At 41.3% G+C, this 22187-nt stretch overlaps 1 protein-coding gene across 1 annotated transcript in view; it reads right to left on the bottom strand.

The window, feature by feature from the left end:
• The window catches only part of DNAH8 (dynein axonemal heavy chain 8), a 127896-nt gene that overhangs the window by 18699 nt on the left and 87010 nt on the right, over nucleotides 1–22187 (bottom strand). The window contains exons 69-82 of the mRNA XM_035110511.3: nucleotides 22004–22175; nucleotides 19854–20009; nucleotides 18820–18975; nucleotides 17209–17391; nucleotides 16742–16847; nucleotides 14578–14830; nucleotides 12973–13163; nucleotides 10132–10253; nucleotides 8399–8517; nucleotides 8042–8244; nucleotides 6845–6918; nucleotides 3051–3203; nucleotides 1511–1666; nucleotides 747–863 (exon numbers count right to left, since the gene is read on the bottom strand). Coding sequence (XP_034966402.3) covers nucleotides 747–863; nucleotides 1511–1666; nucleotides 3051–3203; nucleotides 6845–6918; nucleotides 8042–8244; nucleotides 8399–8517; nucleotides 10132–10253; nucleotides 12973–13163; nucleotides 14578–14830; nucleotides 16742–16847; nucleotides 17209–17391; nucleotides 18820–18975; nucleotides 19854–20009; nucleotides 22004–22175 — 2161 coding nt within the window. The remainder of the gene's footprint in view (nucleotides 1–746; nucleotides 864–1510; nucleotides 1667–3050; nucleotides 3204–6844; nucleotides 6919–8041; nucleotides 8245–8398; nucleotides 8518–10131; nucleotides 10254–12972; nucleotides 13164–14577; nucleotides 14831–16741; nucleotides 16848–17208; nucleotides 17392–18819; nucleotides 18976–19853; nucleotides 20010–22003; nucleotides 22176–22187) is intronic.

The raw sequence follows: 22187 nt of genomic DNA, 5'->3' as shown, positions 1-22187 counted from the left end.
ATGGCATGTGCCATGGACCATTACGTCCAACAGGAGGCCCAAGTGTGCTTCCCATATAGTCATCTAGCTATCCCTCTCCTCTGCCCGGGGTCTTGGCCTGCAAACTACACTGAGTGTGAGACTCTGGGAAGAGAGGGAGGAATGGATTTCTATATGGAAGCTACACACATGCCTCCTGGTTCTCAGTAATAGTTGCCAAGTTACAATACATGCTAAGGTACATGTCATTGCAGGTGGGAAAGGGGTTAAAAGAAGGCTCAACTGAGGCAGTTCAGTTCATCAGCCACAGGAATCCATCACCCACAGGAAGATGGATGAAGCCCAACGTTTTAAACTTAGAGTGCAGTTCATAATTGAGGCAGAGAAAATATAAGTGCACTGTTAATTGAAGATCACGTAATGACTGCTAGTATTAGTAAAGCATATCCACATTTGTTTGCTGCTTCACAATCCTGGATCTGCCGCTGTATGACCAAGGCCGTTCCTCTTCACTTTAAACTTCTGCTAAGGAAGGCTTCACACTTTCAAGAGAAGCTATGTTGCAAATGGTTTGCAGGATCTCTCTGGGCCACACAAGCACCCATTTGAGATACTGGGGGCTGAGTGAAGGGGTGGGTGGGTAATCTGAGTCACTGAAAAAACTGGGGCTCTAATGCTTGTCTCTTTATTGAGGTTAAGATAAACTGACCATAATCACCCTCAGAATATACAAAGTAGAAACAACATTGCAGTATAGGGATACTCACTTTTTTAATGTCACATTCATCCAAATGATTCTGTATAAACTGAACACTGGCTGTGAAGTCTGCTGAGTTGAATTCATACGGAATATTCCAGCCCAAAGGGCCAAATTTGCGTCTCTCCTGAAATAAGACAATAGAAAGCAAGGAGTGTGATTTCACTATTTATTAATGATGCTTGTTTCGGTTATTATTGCTTTTCGTTTAACAACTTCTATTGCTGACATTTCAGGTCAATACCATTTTCTGATCAAATATATTAGAATCGACAGAATATTGATAGAAAATGGACAAATGTTTCTCGATATGCATTATGCACCTTCTGCAGCTCAAGATACACCAGGAAATCAACGGAAGAATCTCGTGATACAATCTACTCTTGAAAACCCAGAAAGTTATACAGTGACCGTTACAGATCCCATTTAGACACAGCATGGTCACTTTTAGTCATCTTATTTGGCAGTGTCCATTCAAAAATACAGGAAATGCAGGAGATACAGGAAAGCTGTATTATTATATTCTTTAATTTTGGGGTTAAAGGATTATTCTTCAGGTATTGCTGTGGTGTGTCAAATACCCAAAGATTTATTTATTTTTTTGTTACCCTTTGAGGCCAAAAATGAAACATTTGAAGCAGAAGGATGAGTGTGCAGTATCAGGCCTTTATTCTGCATTATATTGAGCTCACATACAGCAATTGGTTGTTTTTCAGGCATCCCAGTGGAGAGATACTGTTGGGCATAAATGAAAAGTAAGTATGTTTGTAATACCTGAACAGTGGAGTGTAGGAAAGCCACGGTGTAAAGAAGAGGTTTCCACATGGGCATGTTGCTGACATCAAGCAAGTCCTGATTTATACCAGAAAATGTTCTTTTCAAACCTGCTCGCATACCTTGTGGTGGTTCATTTGTGAATTTTATGGAAGTCTGATATATATATAAAGGGGGAAAAAAGATTTATGTCATTTGACCCCAAAAGCAGCATGCCTAAAAATCATACCATTTTCAAAGCTAAAGTTCAGACATAAACAAAAGCCAAAAGTCTTAAAAATGACAGACATGTGGCTGACTTAACAGCTTCCCACTGAATGAAACACACATGCTTCCTGTATCCACACCTTCTTCCTTATTCCATTGTTTATCTGATTCCATTAGGTATGAATTCACAAACACTCCCCCCCAAAAAACCCCTAAGATCCCTTGTTATTAGTCCAGTATAACAATGAGCTATAAGCTACTAAAAAATTTCTAGATTCAGGTAAGTAGCCGTGTTGGTCTGATGCGGTTAAAATACATTAAAAAATAATAAATTTCCAGTAGCACCTTAGAAACCAACTAAGTTTGTTCTTGGTATAAGCTTTCGTGTGCAACTTAGTTGGTCTCTAAGGTGCTACTGGACAATTTATACTAAAAATGTAATACCCTTCAGCAGCCAATGATCAATGCTGAGGGCAGTGAGGTGTCTCATTAACGAGTCAGGGAGCAACAGCTGCCAGTAACAGCATCAGGGAAACTATGCAGGTGAGGATTTGATTGACATTTTGGATTGGAGAAGATTGGAAGCCCCTTGTAAAATTCATTATATATAACCCAAATAATGACACCCACTAGGTAGGATAGGGGACACGGGTAGCGCTGTGGGTTAAACCACAGAGCCTAGGGGTTGCTGATTGGAAGGTTGGCGGTTTGAATCCCCGCGACGGGGTGAGCTCCCGTTGCTCAGTCCCTGCTCTTGCCAATCTAGCAGTTCGAAAGCACGTCAAAGTGCAAGTAGATAAATAGGCGGGAAGGTAAACGGTGTTTCCGTGTGCTGCTCTGGTTTGCCAAAAGTGGCTTAGTCATGCTGGCCACATGACCCGGAAGCTGTACGCCAGCTCCCTCGGCCAGTAAAGTGAGATGAGCGCCACAACCCCAGAGTCATCCGTGGCTGGACCTAATGGTCAGGGGTCCCTTTAGCTTTACCTTTAGGTAGGATATACATATAAAAATCATTTTAAGAACAAACGAGAACACCAAAGACAGTGACAATTGGACAATAGCATTCCTGTCTGGAAAAAACAACAAGCCGATGGCAGAACAATCTCTGTTTTAGAGCCCTGTTGAGTCTACAAGAGAGGAAATTCTTGAATAGGTAAAGATTCTCTTCTTGCGTCAGCCATAACCTAAAGTCTCTCATATGACTGAAAAGTCTTTAACTTTTACCACAGTTTAAATTTCAACGCAAGCAATATTTCTCCTTCGCACTTTCAGTTTTGCCACATGAATTATCTTAACAGTTTATCTAAATCCCCTTGAATATACTAGAGCTGACCTGTAGCAAAGTAATTGGAAACTTATCGTGTGGTTCAGTGGTTATCCATACTCGGAAGGTATCATCAGGGATATCAGCACTAATCATTGTTTCTAAAAGTTCTTCCATGAACTCCAGACCCAGATGGCAGTTCTGAAGTAACACCCAGCCACCCTGTACCAAAAAAAAGAGAGTAGTTAATTAAATAATCTGCTAAACATCAAGCCAACTGCAATTTACGAACAACAACAACAACTACACAAGAGTATTCCACAGATATGGAAGGTTTCACTAGCTACTTGTTTTCGTTTATATCTTCTTGATATTGGGGTTTGGGGTTTCTGTGTTTTAATAATAAATATGGATTTGTATTAAAATTAAACAAGTATACTGTAGGTTCCAATGAGTAAGTAAAGTAGTACTGCCATCTTGTGGTAATTATAAAAATTATAGCAGGGCAATTTCTGCTGGTTTTGGTGAACAGGAGATACCTTGTTGTAATAAAAATAATAATCATCATATATTAAAAGAAACCCCCTGCTTTCCCCTTTAGAATAAGGGTTTTGTTTAGGCTCAGCAAGCTCTAAGATTCCCAAAACTTCTATCAATCACTGACGGGTTCTGGTGAGCTCTTGGTTTTAGTAGGGTTCAACTTTTTCAGGCCCAGAATACACCTTTGATACAAACATGCATTTGGGGACCAATTTATTACTTTTAAAAAACAATATATATTTGTATGGTGCTGCTGATGCTATTGTGACCCGGTTCAGATCATGTTGCACCACGGAACAGGGTCCCAACCCACCACTGAAGGCCATTGGGTTTCTGTCAGGGAAAATGGTGGGTTGTAAATAAACGATGATGATGATTTATTCCTCCAGGAGAGAGTCCAGGACTTCTCTCATCATAGATGCCATCAGATGTCAAGGAAATAAGCAGCTATCCTATTTTTAAAAGACATCTGAAGGCAGCCCTGTTTAGGGAAGTTTTTAATATTTAATGCTGTATTGTTTTAACACTCGATTGGGAGCCGCCCAGAGTGGCTGGGGAGACTCAGCCAGATGGGCAGGGTACAAATAATATATTATTATTATTATTATTATTATTATTATTATTATTATTATTATTATTATTATTGGACATCAACACTTATCAAGTATTATGTTCATATGCCCCTTTTTGGCCACAGAACGCCTCATAATTCTGTTTCTCTATTCAGAGTTCATTTCACCTCACTTGTTAGTTAAGCAAATTTTCCTTTTGCCTTGCAATCAGTGCCCTCTTCAGAGTTGAGTTACGGCTCCAATACTGTACTGACTTTAGCCTTCAAGGTCACCTGCACTTAGCTGTACATTGACTCGGTCTCTCTTGCTCCGTCTCCCTTGGCTGAACCTACACACACACACACAGTGGTACCTCGCAAGACAAAATTAATTCGTTCCACGAGTCACTTCATATAGTGAAAATTTCGTCTTGCGAAGAGCGGTTTACCATTTACCCGGTTTACCCAGTCTACCCATTTAATCAATGCGTTCCTATTCATCTTGCGAAGCGCGGCCATAGGAAACTTCGTCTTGCGAGACGCCTCGCGCAATGCAAAACGCTTTCGTCTTGCGAGTTTTGCACAAGGCATTCGTCTTGTGGGGTACCACTGTAAAGGTAAAGGGACCGCTGACCATTAGGTCCAGTCGTGAGCGACTCTGGGGTTGCAGCACTCATCTCGCGTTATTGGCCGAGAGAGCCGGCGTACAGCTTCCAGTTCATATGGCCAGCATGACAAAGCCGCGTATGTACATGTGTGTGTGTGTGTGTGTGTACATATATATACACATACATATATATACATACATACAGTGGATGTAGCAACCGAGTAATCTCGTTCCCGCAAGGGGACAATAAAGATAACGATAAAGATATCTTATATACAGATACACACACACACACACACACACACACACACACACACATCAGTGAGGAAGGACAGAACATGTTCACAGCTGCTCTGCTGGCATCCCTCAACACCAGCAAAGAAAAGTTTCGACTCAGATTTAGCAAATATGCCACCTCTTCTTTTTAATCTGAAGTCATACTAACATTCCAGGCCTATAGACATTGCTGTGGAAGCAAGTCTCATTGAAAAGTACAGCGAAAGTTATTTTTTAAAAATACCCATGCTTCAGATACTATAATAACTGCAGTTAAGCTCTGTTAAAATCAATGGGGCTTCCAAATAAGTCTGTTAGAAATTTAAGGTAACCAGTTTAATACAGGAATTACAGCTATTCCTCAATACCACACTTGAGTGAATTTAATAGTGACAGACCAGAACAGCCAAAATCCTATCGATCTTTTACAGTGCATTTCTTCACTGACCATGTCTCAGCCAGAATGACAAAGCAGTGAGGAAAAGAGTGGGTTTGGTATCTAAGCAAAGTGGGTCAGGACAGACTACTCTGCATCTAAGTTTGGCCTCATTGAGGGGCAGTATTTCAATATGAATAGGAAAATGACAGTACTTCTAAACATTTTTTAATAGAAAAAAGCACTGCTAACAGGTATGAAGGTAGAAGGCCAGCTAGACGGTGGGAGCTATTCAGTGTACAAAGTTATCCATCGTATGGAGAAGGTGGGTGGAGAGACATTTTCCTCCCTCTTTCATAGTACAAGAACCAAGGATCATCCTCTTACACTGAATGCTGGAAGTCTGAGGATGCACAAAAGGAAGTACTTCTTCACACAGTGAATATTTAATGGATAATGGTCTTGATGGCTGGCTCTTTACTCCAGTAGAGAGGCAGCATGTGCTTGAATACCAGCTGTTGCAAAACAGGAGTGAGGGAGTGCTGATTGTAGGCTTTCCATAGGCATCTGGTTGGTCTCTGTGAGAAAGCCGCTCTCCTTCACAGGAGGGCGGGGTTGAAGGCTGGCCTTGAACTCTCCCATGCTTGGGGGGGGAGCGTTGCGAGTCCCCCGTGTCATTGAGCAGTCCCAGCCCGCATCATGCCCACAGCCAGCCAATCCAGCTAGTTGGGGGGGGCGCGTGGTTTGCTGTATTTAAGCGGCTGCACGGCAGCTGGGAGCTCCCCCTTCAGCTTCTTGCTTCTGCGGATCTCCCACCTTCCCTCCCTTTCTTCTTGCATTCAACACCTTGACCTTGCTATGGACTTCGGTTGGTCACCTGTTGAAGGGGCCTGGCAGGAACTTTCCCACTTGGCAGATTGGCACCAGCCACTTGGTTTTCGCCTACCTTGTAGCAAATTGTCACAACTTTGTAAGGTTTGGCGATTAGGCATTGGAAAAGCTTGGTTGATGGGAGGGGAGGTTGTGGCCATCACCTGCCCCTCCCCCTTAAGGGTATTCCGTTAAAGGAATCTGGGCATCGTGGTTCCTGTCCAAAGCCCGGGTTGTGGCCTTTATTAGCCCATTAACCTCAAATACTGGTGTCCACGTGTTTTATTCATCAAAGGCGGGGGGGGGGGGGGTTTGCGGGTCCTTGACACTCAACAGAATGTTGCATCTAGACAGCCCTTTGGTATGATCCAGCAGGAATCCTTTTCTGTTCTTACTTAGAAATCAGCCCCATTAAGATGGATAAAATTATGCCTAGATAAGTGAGTATCAGATTGCAGCCTCACTCTTTTAAATGCAATTTATCATGTTAATTTATCATTAATAGCTATATGCCACACCTCTTTATACAATTTTTAAATGGAAGTACAAAACCTGAGTCAGGGGGTGGGTGGAATCTTTAAAAAACTCAAGCGATGGGATGAGATTTTTTTTTCTTTAAAAAAAAGTCAAGATTGTATACATACCTGTGACATTGATGTCTGAATTAGTTTGCGTGCATGGACTTCTTGTCCTTGTCCCATAGAAATAGCTCTGTTTTCTACAACAAGTGAAATGGTAAAATGATCATAAGATTACATAAATTTGTACTCTTGGTTGTAGGCAAGCGTGGAAGCACTTTTTCTTCTTCTTTTTTTTGCTAATTTGGCTTTTTCAATTCTATGCTTTAACTTACTCAAGAATCCTCTGCATATTGTATTTATTTAGCAGATATACAGCATTGCATTTTTATAAGACTTCACTGAATGTTGGCCCTTTATTTTATTCATGTTTGTGCTGCCTTCCATTTGCTACGAATCAATTAAGTTAATTTAGTATATCACTTTGCTGCATGCATGAAGGTCTTTTGATGCCAATGAGAATTAAGTTGAGGAATAAAGCCAGAGGTAATGTCTGACCCTCTCAAGAAGTTATCCTCTGTGGTACTTAGCACTGGTGATAGTTGTGATGGAAGCAAATGTCCACGTGCATAAGCTGTAATAACAGAAAGGCTGTCAAGAGCTGCATTCCCTTAAGCGTAATCTGTTGAGGGGCTAAATGCTGACCGTGGATAAAATCATAGCCTCCTTTCCTCATTTTCTACCACCCCTTTATCTCCCTTGCTCCCCCTTTCTTCCTACCCAGTGAGCTACTAACTAGAGGAAGGACAGATCACTCTTCCAAGGGGCTTGAACTGGCCGCTTACGGCAATATTCTCTCCCCCGCCCCACTTTCCATCTCTCTACACATTTCAACTGCTCTCTCCCCCCCCCCCCCGTCCTGCCCTCCACCTCTTCTTCCGAGCTCCTCCCATCACATGAAATAAGACTGAGTACCACATGGAACTTGGTGGCACGTTACCCACTCTGTCCTAGATCAAGAAAGAGCCATTTATTACAGAATTAGTGAAAGCTCCTCTAACAGTAGCCTCAAGTGCCTTGAAATCTGAAGCTCTTTCTAGCCCTGCCTTCTGTAACAATTGGCTTTTTACTAATGGACACCTCCTGCTTGATCAATTGAATACAACCCTCATCATAAAGTTGCTGAAGTTTGTTCAGGATTGTAGATGAGAGGGCCCACTGCAAATTCTGTCAATTATTACAAAAACTAAATTTACCAAAATGTTTTCCCCCCCCTAAAAAAATCAAATTCTTATCTTGAAGAATAAAATATTCTATTTATACCCAGTTTAAGTTTCCTGGCCAATGCATCAATCTGGATAGTTGGATCAGATCCCATTGATAAAAAACAGATGAGCGGGGTTCGCTTATCACTTTCCTCCCAAGTTTTCTCTAAGTTTAAAATGACTGGTTCTGTATATTTTTCATTCAATGAATCCGCAATGTACTTCCTGGCTTGAGAAAGTGTGCGATCTGGACACCACGACCTAGGAACGAAAATATTTGGTGAGGCTCAATTTCAGTGTCAGTTTCATTTACGTATCATTTTTTTCCAAGGTAAATGCTGCATAGCGATTAACACACAGCACTCTTAGAAGAACGCTAGCAAAACAAGCAATGCTGAAATTGCATGATCCTCACCTGATAAGCAGAAGTTTACGAAAAGTATCTAGAGAGTCACTGTATCCATCGGGAATCGTTTCTTCCTCTGGAGCCTCCTTGTCAAACCAATTCTTCCACCCCTTCTCATTACGACAGATCTAATGTACCAAATGCAACAGACAAACATAGTTTCCCCATTAGAGTACACTTGTGGCAATTTTAGAAAGTTACACTTCAGTCAAAGTCATATTTCATAGAATCATAGAACTGGAAGGGACTTTCAAGGTCATCTAGTCCAGCCCCCTGCAATGGAGAAATCTCAGCTACAGGATCCATGACAGATGGCCATTCAACCTCTAGTTTAAAAGCCGCAAGGAAGGAGAGTCTACCACTTTCTGAGAAGTCTGTTCCACTATCTAACAGCTCTTTCCTGATGTTGAGCCAGACTCTCCTTTCTTGCAACTTGAAGCCATTGGTTCGTGCCTACTCTCTAGAGCAGGAGAAAACAAGCTTGCAGCATCTTCTATGTGACAGCCCTTCATATATTTGAAGATGGCTATCATATCTCCTCTCAGTCTTCGTTTCCATGCTAAATATACCAGTACCCAACTCCCTCAACTGTTCCTCATACGGCTTGATTTCCAGACCCTTGATCATCTTGGTCGGCCTCCCCTGCACACGTTCCAGCTTGTCAATATCCTTCTTAAACTGTGGCACCCAGAACTGAACACTGCACTCCAAGTGTGCCTGACCAAGGCAGAATAGAGAAGAACTATCACTTCCCTTGATCATGAAACTATACTTGTGTTGGTTTGATGTCATCTGCAAATTTCTTGAACATGCCTTTGGTACCTTCATTCAAGTCATTTATAAAGATAAAGGGCACAATATGTCTGTTGATGCAGCCTAATATAGCATTAGCCTATTTTAGAAGGTGCAGAGGATGAGCATCTACCAAAATGCAACTAAAGCAATGAAGCCCATCCAGTCCCTTACCCTCAAGGAAAGGCTCTTTGCTGTGGCCGAGTGCCCCCAGCCTGTTTTCCAACTGCACCCAGAGCTTGGTGGACCTTTGCTTCAAATCCCACCATCCCCGTTTCACTGCTGCAGAGTTGGAGGGGATGGGGAGGAAAAAGAAATGTGGGGTGCAGAAGATGAGCCCTGAGATATGCTTTCCCCCTGACATAGGAGATGAGGGCTTACTGAGCAGCTCTGACTGCTGCTTGGAGCAAGAGGCTTAGCAGACCATCCCAGAAAGCTCTGCTCATGTTAGGTAGAACATGTTTTTGAGGGGTGGGATGTGCCAGCATTTGTGATTATTTACATGCCCATATATAGGTGTACCGGAAACTGCCTTGCACCAAGGCAGACTATTGGTCCATCTGAGTCAGGCATGGCCAAACTTGGGCCTCCAGCTGTTTTGGGACTACAACTCCCATCATCCCTAGCTAACAGGACCAGTGGTCAGGGATGATGGGAATTGTAGTCCCAAAGCAGCTGGAAGCCCAAGTTTGGCCATGTCTGATCTAAGTCAATATTGCCTACAACTGACTGGCAGTGACACTCCAAGATTTTAGGCAGTGGACATTCCCAGCACAACCCAGAGATGTCAGAACCTGGGACCTTGAGGGGAAAAGATAGCATGCGAAAAAGATAGGTGCGAAACTAGGCAATATTGGAATTAATGGCCACATCTCAATTCTCTAAGGCAAAAGGATACAATGACTGTGGGAAACAATATACGGAATAGAAAGAAAGACGAGTGAGCCCACCTGGTTCATAATTTCAGAAAACTGCGGTAGTTTACTCAGTTCTACCAGATTCAACCATGTCATATCAAGAATCCACCGGAATGGTTTGGTAGGACAAGCTTTTAGGTCCAGCGCTGCACCCCCTGATTAAAAACAATCATCATCAGCAGCATTATTACAGAGTACATACGTTATGCTTCATATTATTAAATTTGAGTTTTAGACTATCAGACAAATGGCAGTCTCTATCCCACCAAATAACGAAGGAAGCAAACAGACGCAGTCCACAGGTACGTTTTGCACGAGTTTCTGTAGACAAACCTGTTGTGTAAGCTCTCTGGAGAAATGTATGTTACTACCAGGGTTGGCCCACCCATGAGGCAAGGTGAGGAAGGATCCACAGGGGCCGCAGATCCCAATGTGTATCTTTATTCCTTGCTTGTTCCTGATGTAGACCTTCACTCACTCCTTCTTCCCGGCTGGGGAGGGGGCACCCTTTTGTGGTTCACCTCAGGTAACAAAATGTATTGGTCTGGCCCTGGTTGCTACCATGCAGCTCTCCTGAATATTTGTCTCCATTTGATATGAACATTTATGGGTGAGTGAGCCCCATGGAATTGACTTCTGAATAAATATGTTTAACCAACACTGGGTTTAACCAACTGGGATCATGGCACAGCCACAGAACTTCATAGGACTTGACATCTGGGTGAGGACAGTAGTGTGGGTGATGTTGTGAGGTTGTTCAGACATCAATATGCATTGTTTCGTACCTTCTAAGCATGAATAATACTCATGAATAAAGCATGAGTAATGCTACGAACATGAGTTTGACCAAACTGCGGGAGGCAGTGGAAGACAGGAGTGCCTGGCGTGCTATGGTCCATGGGGTCACGAAGAGTCGGACATGACTAAACGACTTAACAACAACAAAGCATGAATAATATGAAGGTGTTCTCAGTGTGCAATGCAGCATTTACAAAGATGCTATAGGATTATCTGGTGATATAGGTATATATATATTTTTTTCACCTGCTGATGTGTTGTTGTTGTGCTATTGACTGAGCATAGGATTGTGACTATGCTATTATGTCAGCGTTAACCTTGATATAGCGACCACCAGGATCATAGGATCACCCTGCCTGGAAACAGTTTCAAAATGCCTTTCCAGTAAAATATTACAACAACATTATTTCTCTAAAACCAATGCTTTTTGTATTATATCTGAAAGCATGTAGGATGAATGCCTAAAATATGCCATTATTCTCTTTATTAATAATACAGAATCAGTTTTTTTGCAGTTATTATAGCCTCATTGTTTGCTACAAACTTTTAATTGCCCTTATTTCATAGCCTTATACCTGATTAGCATTTTAATTCATTCCCCTTGCATCTGTGACATCTATGATGGTAATGTATTATGGGTAATTTTACATTTTTGTATGACACATACACTTTCCTTTATGTGAATAACTTCCTTTTAGAGAGGTTTTTCCATGACTAATACAAAATAAGAGCCAAGACCAATTCGTACAGTGTCACAGACAATACTCCATCAGCAGCATTGCCTTCTTTAATATTTAGAATTCATATAAAGCTTTTATGTTTCAAAAACAGTTGGTGCATTACGTGATGAATTGGCCAGAAGTCCTTCTTAAGAGTCCCCATAAGAACAATAGCAGACAGGCCTTCTTTGTGATCAATCAAAGCATGCCTTGACCACATTTTAGTCATCAGAAACCGTAGCTCCCATTCAAAGCCATGGTCTTAATCAGGGACAACCAAAATGATGCCCTCTATGTGTTGGATTGCAACTTGCATTTTCCATCGCTAGCCATGCTAGCTGTGGCTGGTGTGTGCTGTAGTCCAAAAACATCTGGAAGCACCATGTTGGCTAACCCTAGTCTAAACAAAGCACAATTCCCCAAGTTTGGAAGTTACCAGGAACTGTAGTCAGTTTAAAATTAGAAGCTTTCTCGTCCTCACAAAAGGCAAAAGAGGAGGGAGACATTTCACAAAACCATGGGCTTGCCACAACTTGTATTCAGAGCAGAAAACAATTGTTTACAACCACAAATGGACTTGTATACCATGAGATAAGAGACACATATGTTTTAGCCTGTGTTCCTGTTTCCGATTACACAAAATTAATGCCCATTTACTACAGTAGAATTAACCTGCACATCAGTCTTTAGGCAGTCTTGCATCCTTCATAAGTTTTAAAAGCCTACTCTGTCACCATGAATGTATTTGAACAAAACTGATGTTATAAAATTTTAAATAATCAGTGTGGATATGCATAAGGATGGCTTACGTAGATGATGGATATGCAGAGCAGGAAAGGTACCAACAAGTGTGTGAGGTCACCAGCATGGCTAATGAGCATTCTTAAGAAGGCTGTTATTCCACCCAAGCAAAGCATATTACAGCAACACAAAGCAAAGTACCAGAAGTGAATGAAGTGCTTGCTTCAGGCAGTGAGTGAGTGATAGCTCCAGGATGCTGGGTGGAAAGTTCCAGACAAAACAATGCTCCGACTGTGTGCCTTTGCTCTCTCCCTACCGTCACTCAGCTGAGCTGGAGGTGAGCACATCTGCTCCCCAAAGAAAGGGAGCCTGGGGGGCTTTGCATGGGCATCTGGGGGGCCACTGTGAGAACAGAGTATGGGAGCAGGTGGGTCTTTAGACTGATCCTGGGGGGCTCTTTTATTCTTAAATTCCTGTTTACCCATTCCAATGGCTTTAGGTAGTTGCCCACTATGTTTTGTGTTCCACACAGGGTTGCTTTCAGTATAATATGCAAACATGTATTCCATTACAAGCTTTTGTAACAAGGTAGAAATAAATCAGAACCAGTAATTACCTTTAATTAGTGCTTGGAACTCCTTTGGCTTGATTTGACCCCTCTGAAGATCGATTTTTAATGTCAGAAGCAGCGTAAAGAGAAATTTATGGTTTTCATATAAACCTCTAACAGAGTATGTGAAAGTTTCATATGTCAAAAACTCAATAATATTTGTGATCCTTTTCTGTGGAATAGGGGACTTATCAGATCTAAGGCATAAAAGCAAAGCAAGAAAGTAAGCAAACAGATTCACATCAACAAGCTCAAAGCGGCTCACATCAACTTCACAAAAGTTTACACAATAAAATATAGCAGCATTTCAAGTAAATTCGCTAAAAGAAAAAGTAATATACAAAAGGTAGAATATTTAATATACAAAAGAGGGGTACAAATATTAATAGATCAAACATCTCATATTAATAAATATATACAATGAACTGTATCTGCTTGTGTTTGTGCAAAAACTTCTGCTTGTTCAGTGTAACATCCCCTCTGCCTCCTCTGCTCATGCACACATACCCAATTGCCCCAAAGGGTTGGAGGAATCCCTAGAACAGACATAGACTGGGGGAGGAGAGGAAAATCCACTGAGCAATCAAAAGCACTTGCATGAACAAGACAACTACATTGGATATAATTCTAAGGTTAAACAATCTACTAATAACTCACATTAAGAGAATAGAAATACAAAAATACAGTGGTATCTGTATAGAATAGAAATACAATAGAAATACAAAAATACAGTGGTATCTCTACTTACAAATAACTCTACTTACGAATGTTTCTACTTACGAACGGAGCTCCATCCACCATCTTGGATGCGGTTTAGATAGGATTTTTTTCTACTTTTTAGATAGGGTTGCATTGACTTACGATTTTTTTCTCCCAATACATTCCTGTGGGATTCGGCTTACAATTTTTTTCGACTTACGAATGTGCGTTTGGAACGCATTAAATTCGTAAGTAGAGGTACCACTGTATGTTATGCGTTTGGGGAGGGGTTAGGCTGAATGCACTCTTCGAATTCTTGGAATAGTCAAGCTAGCTTCCTGGTGAGGTGATGGGGAACAAAGGCTCTGTGAGAGATGGCAAATGGGTAGGGCCCCTTCCTCCAACTCACAGCAGAGTTGAGAGCAAAGAGTTTTGAGTCATGTGAGCTGGAAGCAAAGCAGAAAGCTGGAGAGAGTGTCAGAGCAATGTTTGATTTCTGTTTGAATCCAAGGCTGCAGCTATGGAAGAAGTAAGGCCCTCTTGGGGGTGTTAATGCTGTGAACCCCTCCATCATGGGCTCAGGTTGAGGGTGTGTGTAAAAAAAAACACCATACATCTTTAAAACACCTCAGTCTCCACTGTACCTCATTCGAAGGGAAACATGAACCTAGGGTAAGCGCCTGGAACCCCTGGATTCTTGCAGCGCTTGGAGATTGGGGTGACATGCAACATTTATAATCTAAATAGCAGCAAAAAGCAGTACAGCTAAGCAAAATGAAATGTTGCTCTGAGCAACAACCCCAAAGTCATTCAGCACTCTGCCTGACTAGATTGGATGAAAATGAGCCTGAAGCAAAGGGGATGGATTGGGAAAAGATACAGGCGTCTGCAGAAATAAAACTGTATTCTTACCTGGCCATGGACTGATCAAATAGTTTTAGGAACTGAGCTAATGAGGTTTGGTACATTGTATTGACCATGCTCATTTCTGTGATAAGAAAATAAAGAATGCTTCCTCGTGTAGCAGCTGGACGATATTCCTCTTGTGCCGTGTTAATTTTTTTCTCGGTTTCTCCTGCAACTTCCAGCTTTTCAGATACCTCTGTAGCAGTTTGTTTAGTTGTCCTCAAAACACCAATTAAAGATTCGTCATCCACCAAAGACCCTAAAGGGCACCAGAGGAAATGTTCGGTAACGGTGCTTTTTAATTTCCTGTACAGAATTCAGAACTCAATATGGAAATAAAACCAACCAGTTCCTCTAGCAGAAAAAAACATAATTTAATTAGTACAAAGAATCCAGGCCAAGCAGTTAAAGCAAAGTGGTTCTTTGCATTCTAAATGAGCCAAATAAGAGTCGCCCAGGCATTATTCTGGTTTCTTCTCCTACATCATGCTATGTATCTTTCTGTAAAAAGCCCAACAAGTTATTATGATGAAGGAAGAACACTTCATCCCAAAAGCTGGGGTCTCTTTTTATTCCAGTGGAGGAAACTGGTAAGAAACAATTAGCATGAACAGCATTACCACAAGGCTTTCTTGGGCAAATGCTGGAGCCCCAGCAGGGCCTATTATTGCTGCTGATGATGGGTGGGCTGCTTTAAAAAAATCCTGACACTGAGAGGACCACAGGGAAGCAGCTGCTGCTACTTGCAGTGAGCTACCACCTGAATTCCCTCAAAATGCTCACTGTCCCTGCCTCCAAGATACCCCCACTCATAGCTGCCAAGTCTCCCGTATTCCTCGGGAAATCCCCGTTTTCCCAGCTGTTCCTAGCAGAAAAAACGGAATTTTTTTTGTTTTCCCCCAGTTTATTCTGGCGCCACGGCCATTTTGGAACTGGGCGGAGCATGCTCAGAAGCGACTTTTGATGCTGCTCTGTCCAGTTCCAAAATGGCCGCAGTGCGACTTCTGGCGTGGTGGCCATTTTGGAACTGGGCAAAGCAGCATCAAAAGTCACTTCTGAGCATGCTCCGCCCAGTTCCAAAATGGCGGCAGCACTACTTCCGCCCTGCTACTTCCGCCCGGTCCCTTATTTCTCCGACAGCAATTTGGCAGGTATGCCCCCACTATGGATGGATGTTAGGTTGGAGCCAATTAGGGGTGATTTAAATGGTTGCCCTCCTGCAGGCAACAACACCCACCCAATGCCCTGTTGCTGCCTCTTCTCTGTCATATGCCCCATAGCAGGAAAATAAACCGGGGGAGATCTTGCCCATTTCCCTGCCTTTGAACACTACATGGCAGTGTTTCTCATCTGCTGGGTCATCCTCCATGGAGAAGGAACATAGGAAGCTGCCTTATACTGAGTCAGACGATTGGTCCATCAAGCCCAGCATTGTCCACACTGACTGGGGTTCAGACACTCTTCTATCCCTGCCTGAAAATTCTGGAGACTGACCTTCTACACGCTCAGCAGATGCTCTGTCACTGTGGTCCTTTCCCAATAGAGAAAGGAGGGTCCATAGCCTCCTCTGTTTTAGCCACAAAGAACCTCAACTGCTAGTCTGCCTCATCTCAATCAGAGAAGTGTGATCTGTCCATTTCAAACAGAAACCTCTGCTCTGTAGTTGTTTTATCTTTTCACCTTGCACATCAGTACTTCACATTAATATGGTACGAAGGACATACTTGAATGCATAAGGATGTCTGAGAGGTATGTCTAATAATGAGTTATGTGTGGTTCTCGCAAAGAGCACACAGCATTGCAGAAGTAAACCTATTTCTCTGGACTGGAATGGACTGGACTGGGCTGTAGTGGCTCAAATGATTGGATGCTCCTCTATACAAATAAATAAACCTCTGCAGATAGAAATGAGATGCCAAGAAACCCTTTCTCCCCAGTGCGTGACATCTTATATACAGGGGTTATTTATTTATTGCATGAAGGATTCAAGTATGACCCCTATCTGCAGGCTGAAGTAGTGCAGTCCAGGTGCAAGCTTTCAACTGCATTTACTTCAGGTAGAATTAGACCTTTTAATGTGGTAAACCAGAGACACATGTCCCTTTCGTTAATGGAAGCAGAGTGATGCCAACCTTAATAAATATGAAATGAATATAAGTTGATACACTACCTTTAGTTGCAGTTAATTTATAAAGCAGGTTGTCTTCAAGTTCTTTCATCTTCCGTTTATTGTATGTTACATCTTCCATGAGTTTAATTCTCTCTGCTTCCAGTTCCTTTGTTAAATATCAATACAAACTGTCTAAACACTTTTAGCATTGTGTTATAATGCAATTGCCCCAATCATAATTTGTTAGCACTTGCACATTTAGCTTGTTATGTTTTTTTATAATTTAAGAGAGACTGCTGTATCATTTTATTTACACTAAGGATAAGGAATTTGTTCAGTTGATTTTTCTTCTCCCAAGTTTCCTTCTTTCCAAAATTCATCCCCATCCACTCCAGCCACCACCTCAAATCACCATGACTTGCTAGCGGGTTCTAGACCAGCATTTCAGAATTAGAAGATCAAGCGTCCGTAAAGCATTATAGTTTCATTGTTTTGTTAGTACATGAGTTCATTCTTGGTTATCTTACCTGTTTCTCTGTAAGAATTACTCTCTTCAATAACTGATTTTCAAGCCCTTTCATTGTAACAGTAAAATCTATTACTGATGATTTGGCGTTGATCTCAGGAGTGAAGGCAGGATTAGGCAATTTTGTAGTGATATAAAGTTTAAATGTATTCATGATATCTACTTCCTTATCTCCAACTTTCACCTAAACAACAATTCAATATAACAATAACAGATATTGCATTCTAATCTGCACATATTATTGAGAAAGATCATTCAGGAAGATGTGCACACTTGAATTTATATTAAACATCACAATTGTTCATTTACAATTAAATTTGCTTAATCTGTGTCTGTGCTACAAATAATTATTAATATTCTATGTGGTTGTAAAATCTGGTTTCTGTCCTTTTCCTCAGTTTCTCAATAATTCATAATGTGGGTCCCCACCCCTAATTTATCATCACAGAGTCCTGCAGCAATTGCACAAATCAAGAAAAACAATGGTATTAGAAATGGTGATATGACTGTTTATGGTGCATTTTAAATTTCTTATTATTATCTTCAGGTTGAACTCTTCCCATAAAGTGGGAGGCAGAGATGAGGAAGGAGCTCCTGGTATGAAGATGAAACTTGCCTGCAGCTGCAATTTTGTACCGATCAATGGTGATTAGAAAACTGGTAGGCACCACCATAGATTTGTTCAGGCCAAATCAAACCACTAGACCAGGCATCCCCAAACTGCGGCCCTCCAGATGTTTTGGCCTACAACTCCCATGATCCCTAGCTAAGAGGACCAGTGGTCAGGGATGATGGGAATTGTAGTCCAAAACATCTGGAGGGCCGAAGTCTGGGGATGTCTGCACTAGACTCTAGAAAAACGAATCAAGTCATCTCAGTGCTGAATTTAGGGTGGTGTGGGAGGTTCCCCCACACAAGGTGCCAAGCTGAGGGGGCACAAAGTTGAGAAGATCCATAACTGAGATTCCGTTTGCGGTGCCTAGCATTTCTAAGACCCTTCCTGTTTGAACTACTTTACTAATTAGGGTAAGCGAGAAGGGACTCCATGACTACCCTTTAAAAAAGAAAGCTCCAGGCCTAGCTGAGAATATGTGCGCCCAAAAATATTGTTAAGAGAGAGAAGGCCATTTGCTGTCTTTCAGGGACCACTGCCCAGTTTTACTCTTTTTACTGCCCAGTTTTACTGGGCCCCCTTGATTTTGATGGCATTCACAAGTGCAAAGATGCAGTGGGAATGTGTGTTTTAGTTATTTAGTTATTTATTAGATTTATACTTTGTACTAAGCATTGATCTCATGTGGTGTTAATGAAGTGTTATGGTTGGGGGTGTGCTACCTGCTAAGCACTTGAGAGGCAGGGAGGGGAGAACAACAACTCTTCCCCCAAAGACTGACAAAAACACAACAAAACCACTTGTCAAGCAGACCTCCGACCAATCTACCCCTAAGATTCTGAGTTAGAGAAGAAACTGGTCACACGATAAAGAGGGTTCCCCCCTATTTGGCCACAGGATTTATTTCATTTGCTTGCTCAGAACAGACGTGATTAAACATTTATCACACTTTTAAATGAAATTTATCACAGTCATAGCTCTTTTATAAAGGTAACTAACCTTGAAAGAGGTTCCTGATTTAATGAAGTTCTTTTCTAATATATTATCAAGTGCAGGATCTAATTCTTCACTTATATCCTCAATTAAAAGTGGTCTCCCCAGAGAGAGGGCATCCTCTAGGTGTGTGCGGAAATATTTATGATTCAGAGTCGTCACCTTAGAAATGGAAACAGTTTATTCTTACAAGACAGATACTTGGCAAGGCACCTTCTTGTTATTAACCCTTAGAACACCTTTACTTCTCAGCAATCCTGTTCCTACTTACCTGAGCATAAGTCTCATTGTACTCAGTGTAAAACCTGAGTAGACATGATCAATGGGACTTTGATGTCCCATTGCACTAGCAGACCTCATTCCACATACACATAAGCGTCTCCCATAGTGTGCAAAGTATTTTCTGAGTTTCTGTGGAAAGGCTACTGAGGCAGAGATTTCAGCCTATAAAACCGTGACTGAGGTAGGATTTGAATGCAGCAGCTTCTTTTCCTGAGGTTTTGGCTGAGTGACTTGCACTTCAAACCACTGAAAGAACTGAGAAATATATGGGGGGGGGGGGAGTGCCCTGGAAGCGTATGAATACAATTGCCTTTCTTATATACAACACTTTTTTTAAAAAAAGGAAAGGAAAAAAAGGAGCAGGTACTCACCATGAAGTTGTTACAGTAAGTACCACATTTTAAACATGGGGGGGGGGGTAGGGGCTGGTACTGCATTCCCTTGAGTACCCCCAGAAAAAGCACTGCTTAAATATGATATGCGTGAGAAGACACTAAACACATATCTGAAAGTGATGCTAGCATAAGTTAAAAGCAAACTGATGGCCACCAAATAATGTGTGGGTGCCTCAGTTGATAAACTGAAAGGGTGCAGGGCAGTATACTCTGTTCAAGAGTTTATCATGGATGCCGGATTTGTGTGAAGATTTAAACACTACAGTACTCATCTTTACTGAAAATAACTTTCCAGGAAAAATATAAAGGTATTTCCAGGGAGGGGAAAAAAACCCATTTCCTTTAAAACTTTGCAACACTTACTTGTAAGTCATTTTCCTTTTCTTTCTGTTTAATCCATGTTTTCCCTTGCGTCTGCGGGTCTATCAAGAGTGGATATCTTGTCGCTTTAGTGACAATTATGCCATTTTGAACTGAGAGCTCATCTCCTGGAAGGCCTTGAAGGTTCCATTCGCTAATCTGGGCAACAAGAAAAAAAGTCACCACTTCCATAACCAATAATGGTCTTTCAGAGATCTATTTACAGTGCAATCTTATGCATGTGTACTCAAAGGTAAGTTCCCTTGAGTTCAAGTGAGACTTCCTCCTAGGTAAGTGGGTACAGAATTGTAGATATAATTTATTAATTTTAAAAAATGGTTCTACTGTGCGATGCCGCTATAGTCATATTGGTCACATCATATAAGCAAAGTATATAAGGTTGGTTTGTTTATCTCCCGCCCTACACCGTAAGGTCCCAGGGCGATTTACAACATTAAAAACAATTTAAAACAACCAAGTTTATCAGCTTTAATCTTAACATATTATCAAGATAATAGTCTATACTGAGTCCAAAAATATTCTGTTAAGCAATGCTGAATGCTACAGGTTCCTGGAGGTTTTGAACACTGCCCCCTATTGCTTCCATCTCTGAAACAACTTTTTTATTTGTATTAATATCCCTCCTTTATAGGCGAAGAAGTTTCACTCAAGGGAACCTACCATATCCTAAAACATGGGTGGGCAAACTAAGGCCCGGGGCCCCCCTGCTGAAAATGTTTGCTGACCCCTGTCCTAAAATAAAACTAAATGAGGCAAAATCTAAAGTAGGGTTGCCATATTTCAAAAAGTGAGCCTTTATTTGTTGCAAAAATGTTGCCAAAATTCCGCCAGACGTATGACAGCCCTATCTAAAGGGACAAAAAAAATAACAATAGGACTATTGAGTTCGAGTTGCTGCAGTTCTGGAACACTATCTACGCACATTTGAGGCTTTTTACTTAAGGTGGGGAAGTGAATAAAGGGGGACACACGATAGAAGCATTATGAAATTATGCATGACGTGGAAAAGGTGGGTAGGGAGCTGTTTTCCCCCCTCACTCATAACACTAGGACGCATGAAATTCCAGCGAACCATCTGGAGATTCAGGACAGACAAAGGAAAGTATGTCTTCATGTAGCACATTGTTAAATTATGGAATTTGCTCCCACAAGAAGAAGCAGTGATGGTCACCAACTCACCACCACCAAGTTGCCTTAAAAACTGTGGTGATACTAAAGCTTATTATGCCAAAAGCTCCTGCCTTTAAGATGCTACAGTAGCAGCTTGTGTTCTTTTATCTATTCAAGCTGTTGGTGCACCTGCGTTTACTTATTTTTCGGAAGATTAAATTTATAGCATATCATAACTGGCGATGTACTGAGTAAATTATATGTTGCAAGGCCAGAGATGTTTTATTACGCGAAGACAGCCTCTGCCATATCCATGATTGCAGCAGGCAAATAAATAAATAATCACACCTGCAACAATGGAATGGTCTCTACGTATGCACATTTTCCCATTTCAGACAAAAATCTATCAATGATGTAGTGTACACAACTATCCAGTCACATGAAAACCACCCATTTTTTTTTCAATATTTGAACTGTTCCAAGGTCCACGATGGAATTTTTTTTTTAAAAAAACCTTTGTATCACTTATATGGGACACTGAACACTTTCCTTTTGTAACAGAGACAAAAGGAACAGGAGCTAATTGAATCTTTATTTTATGTAAAGAAATCACTCCTCCACTTAAAAAAATTTAGTTGGCTCTCTGTGAAAGGGGTCGTATGTGTCCCTTTACGTGTGTGTTGTCTCATAACTTTTCTAATAGTTACTATAAAAGCATAATTATATTATTTCAGTAATATCAACAGATATTACTTAACACAATGGAACTCTTACAATAACTGAATTAAAAATGGTTGCTGCTCCAAGGTTTGCCCCGCCTCAAGTTGCTGCTTGCTAGAATTGTTTCCACCTTGGTTCCTGCTGCCATTATAGTACAGCATAGCACACAAATTTTCTAGAACATGATGAATGAAAAAGCATTGTTCAGACTAGCTAAAAATGCAAATGGTTTGATTCTACCTCATAAACAGTAAATAGGAATAAATTTAGAGCTACAAATATTTACGGGATGCAAGACCTACCGTAGGAGGATCCACCAACATTGAAATGAGGTTCAAATTTTCAGTAAAAGGGATTTTCCTGACTTTCATTTCGGTCTCCCATAAATCTTTAAGCAAAAGATTCCTGAATATCTGGTTGAAAGGGCCACAATAGGAAAGAAAACCTGTGCAGAGTAAAACATCTCCCACAAGTCTAGAAAAATAC

The sequence above is a fragment of the Zootoca vivipara genome, chromosome 3, assembly GCF_965207765.1.
Source record: "Zootoca vivipara chromosome 3, rZooViv2.hap1.1, whole genome shotgun sequence".
NCBI lineage: Eukaryota > Metazoa > Chordata > Lepidosauria > Squamata > Lacertidae > Zootoca > Zootoca vivipara.
The sequence above is the reverse complement of the archived record's forward strand: the minus strand, read 5'-3'. Positions and strand labels throughout refer to the sequence as shown.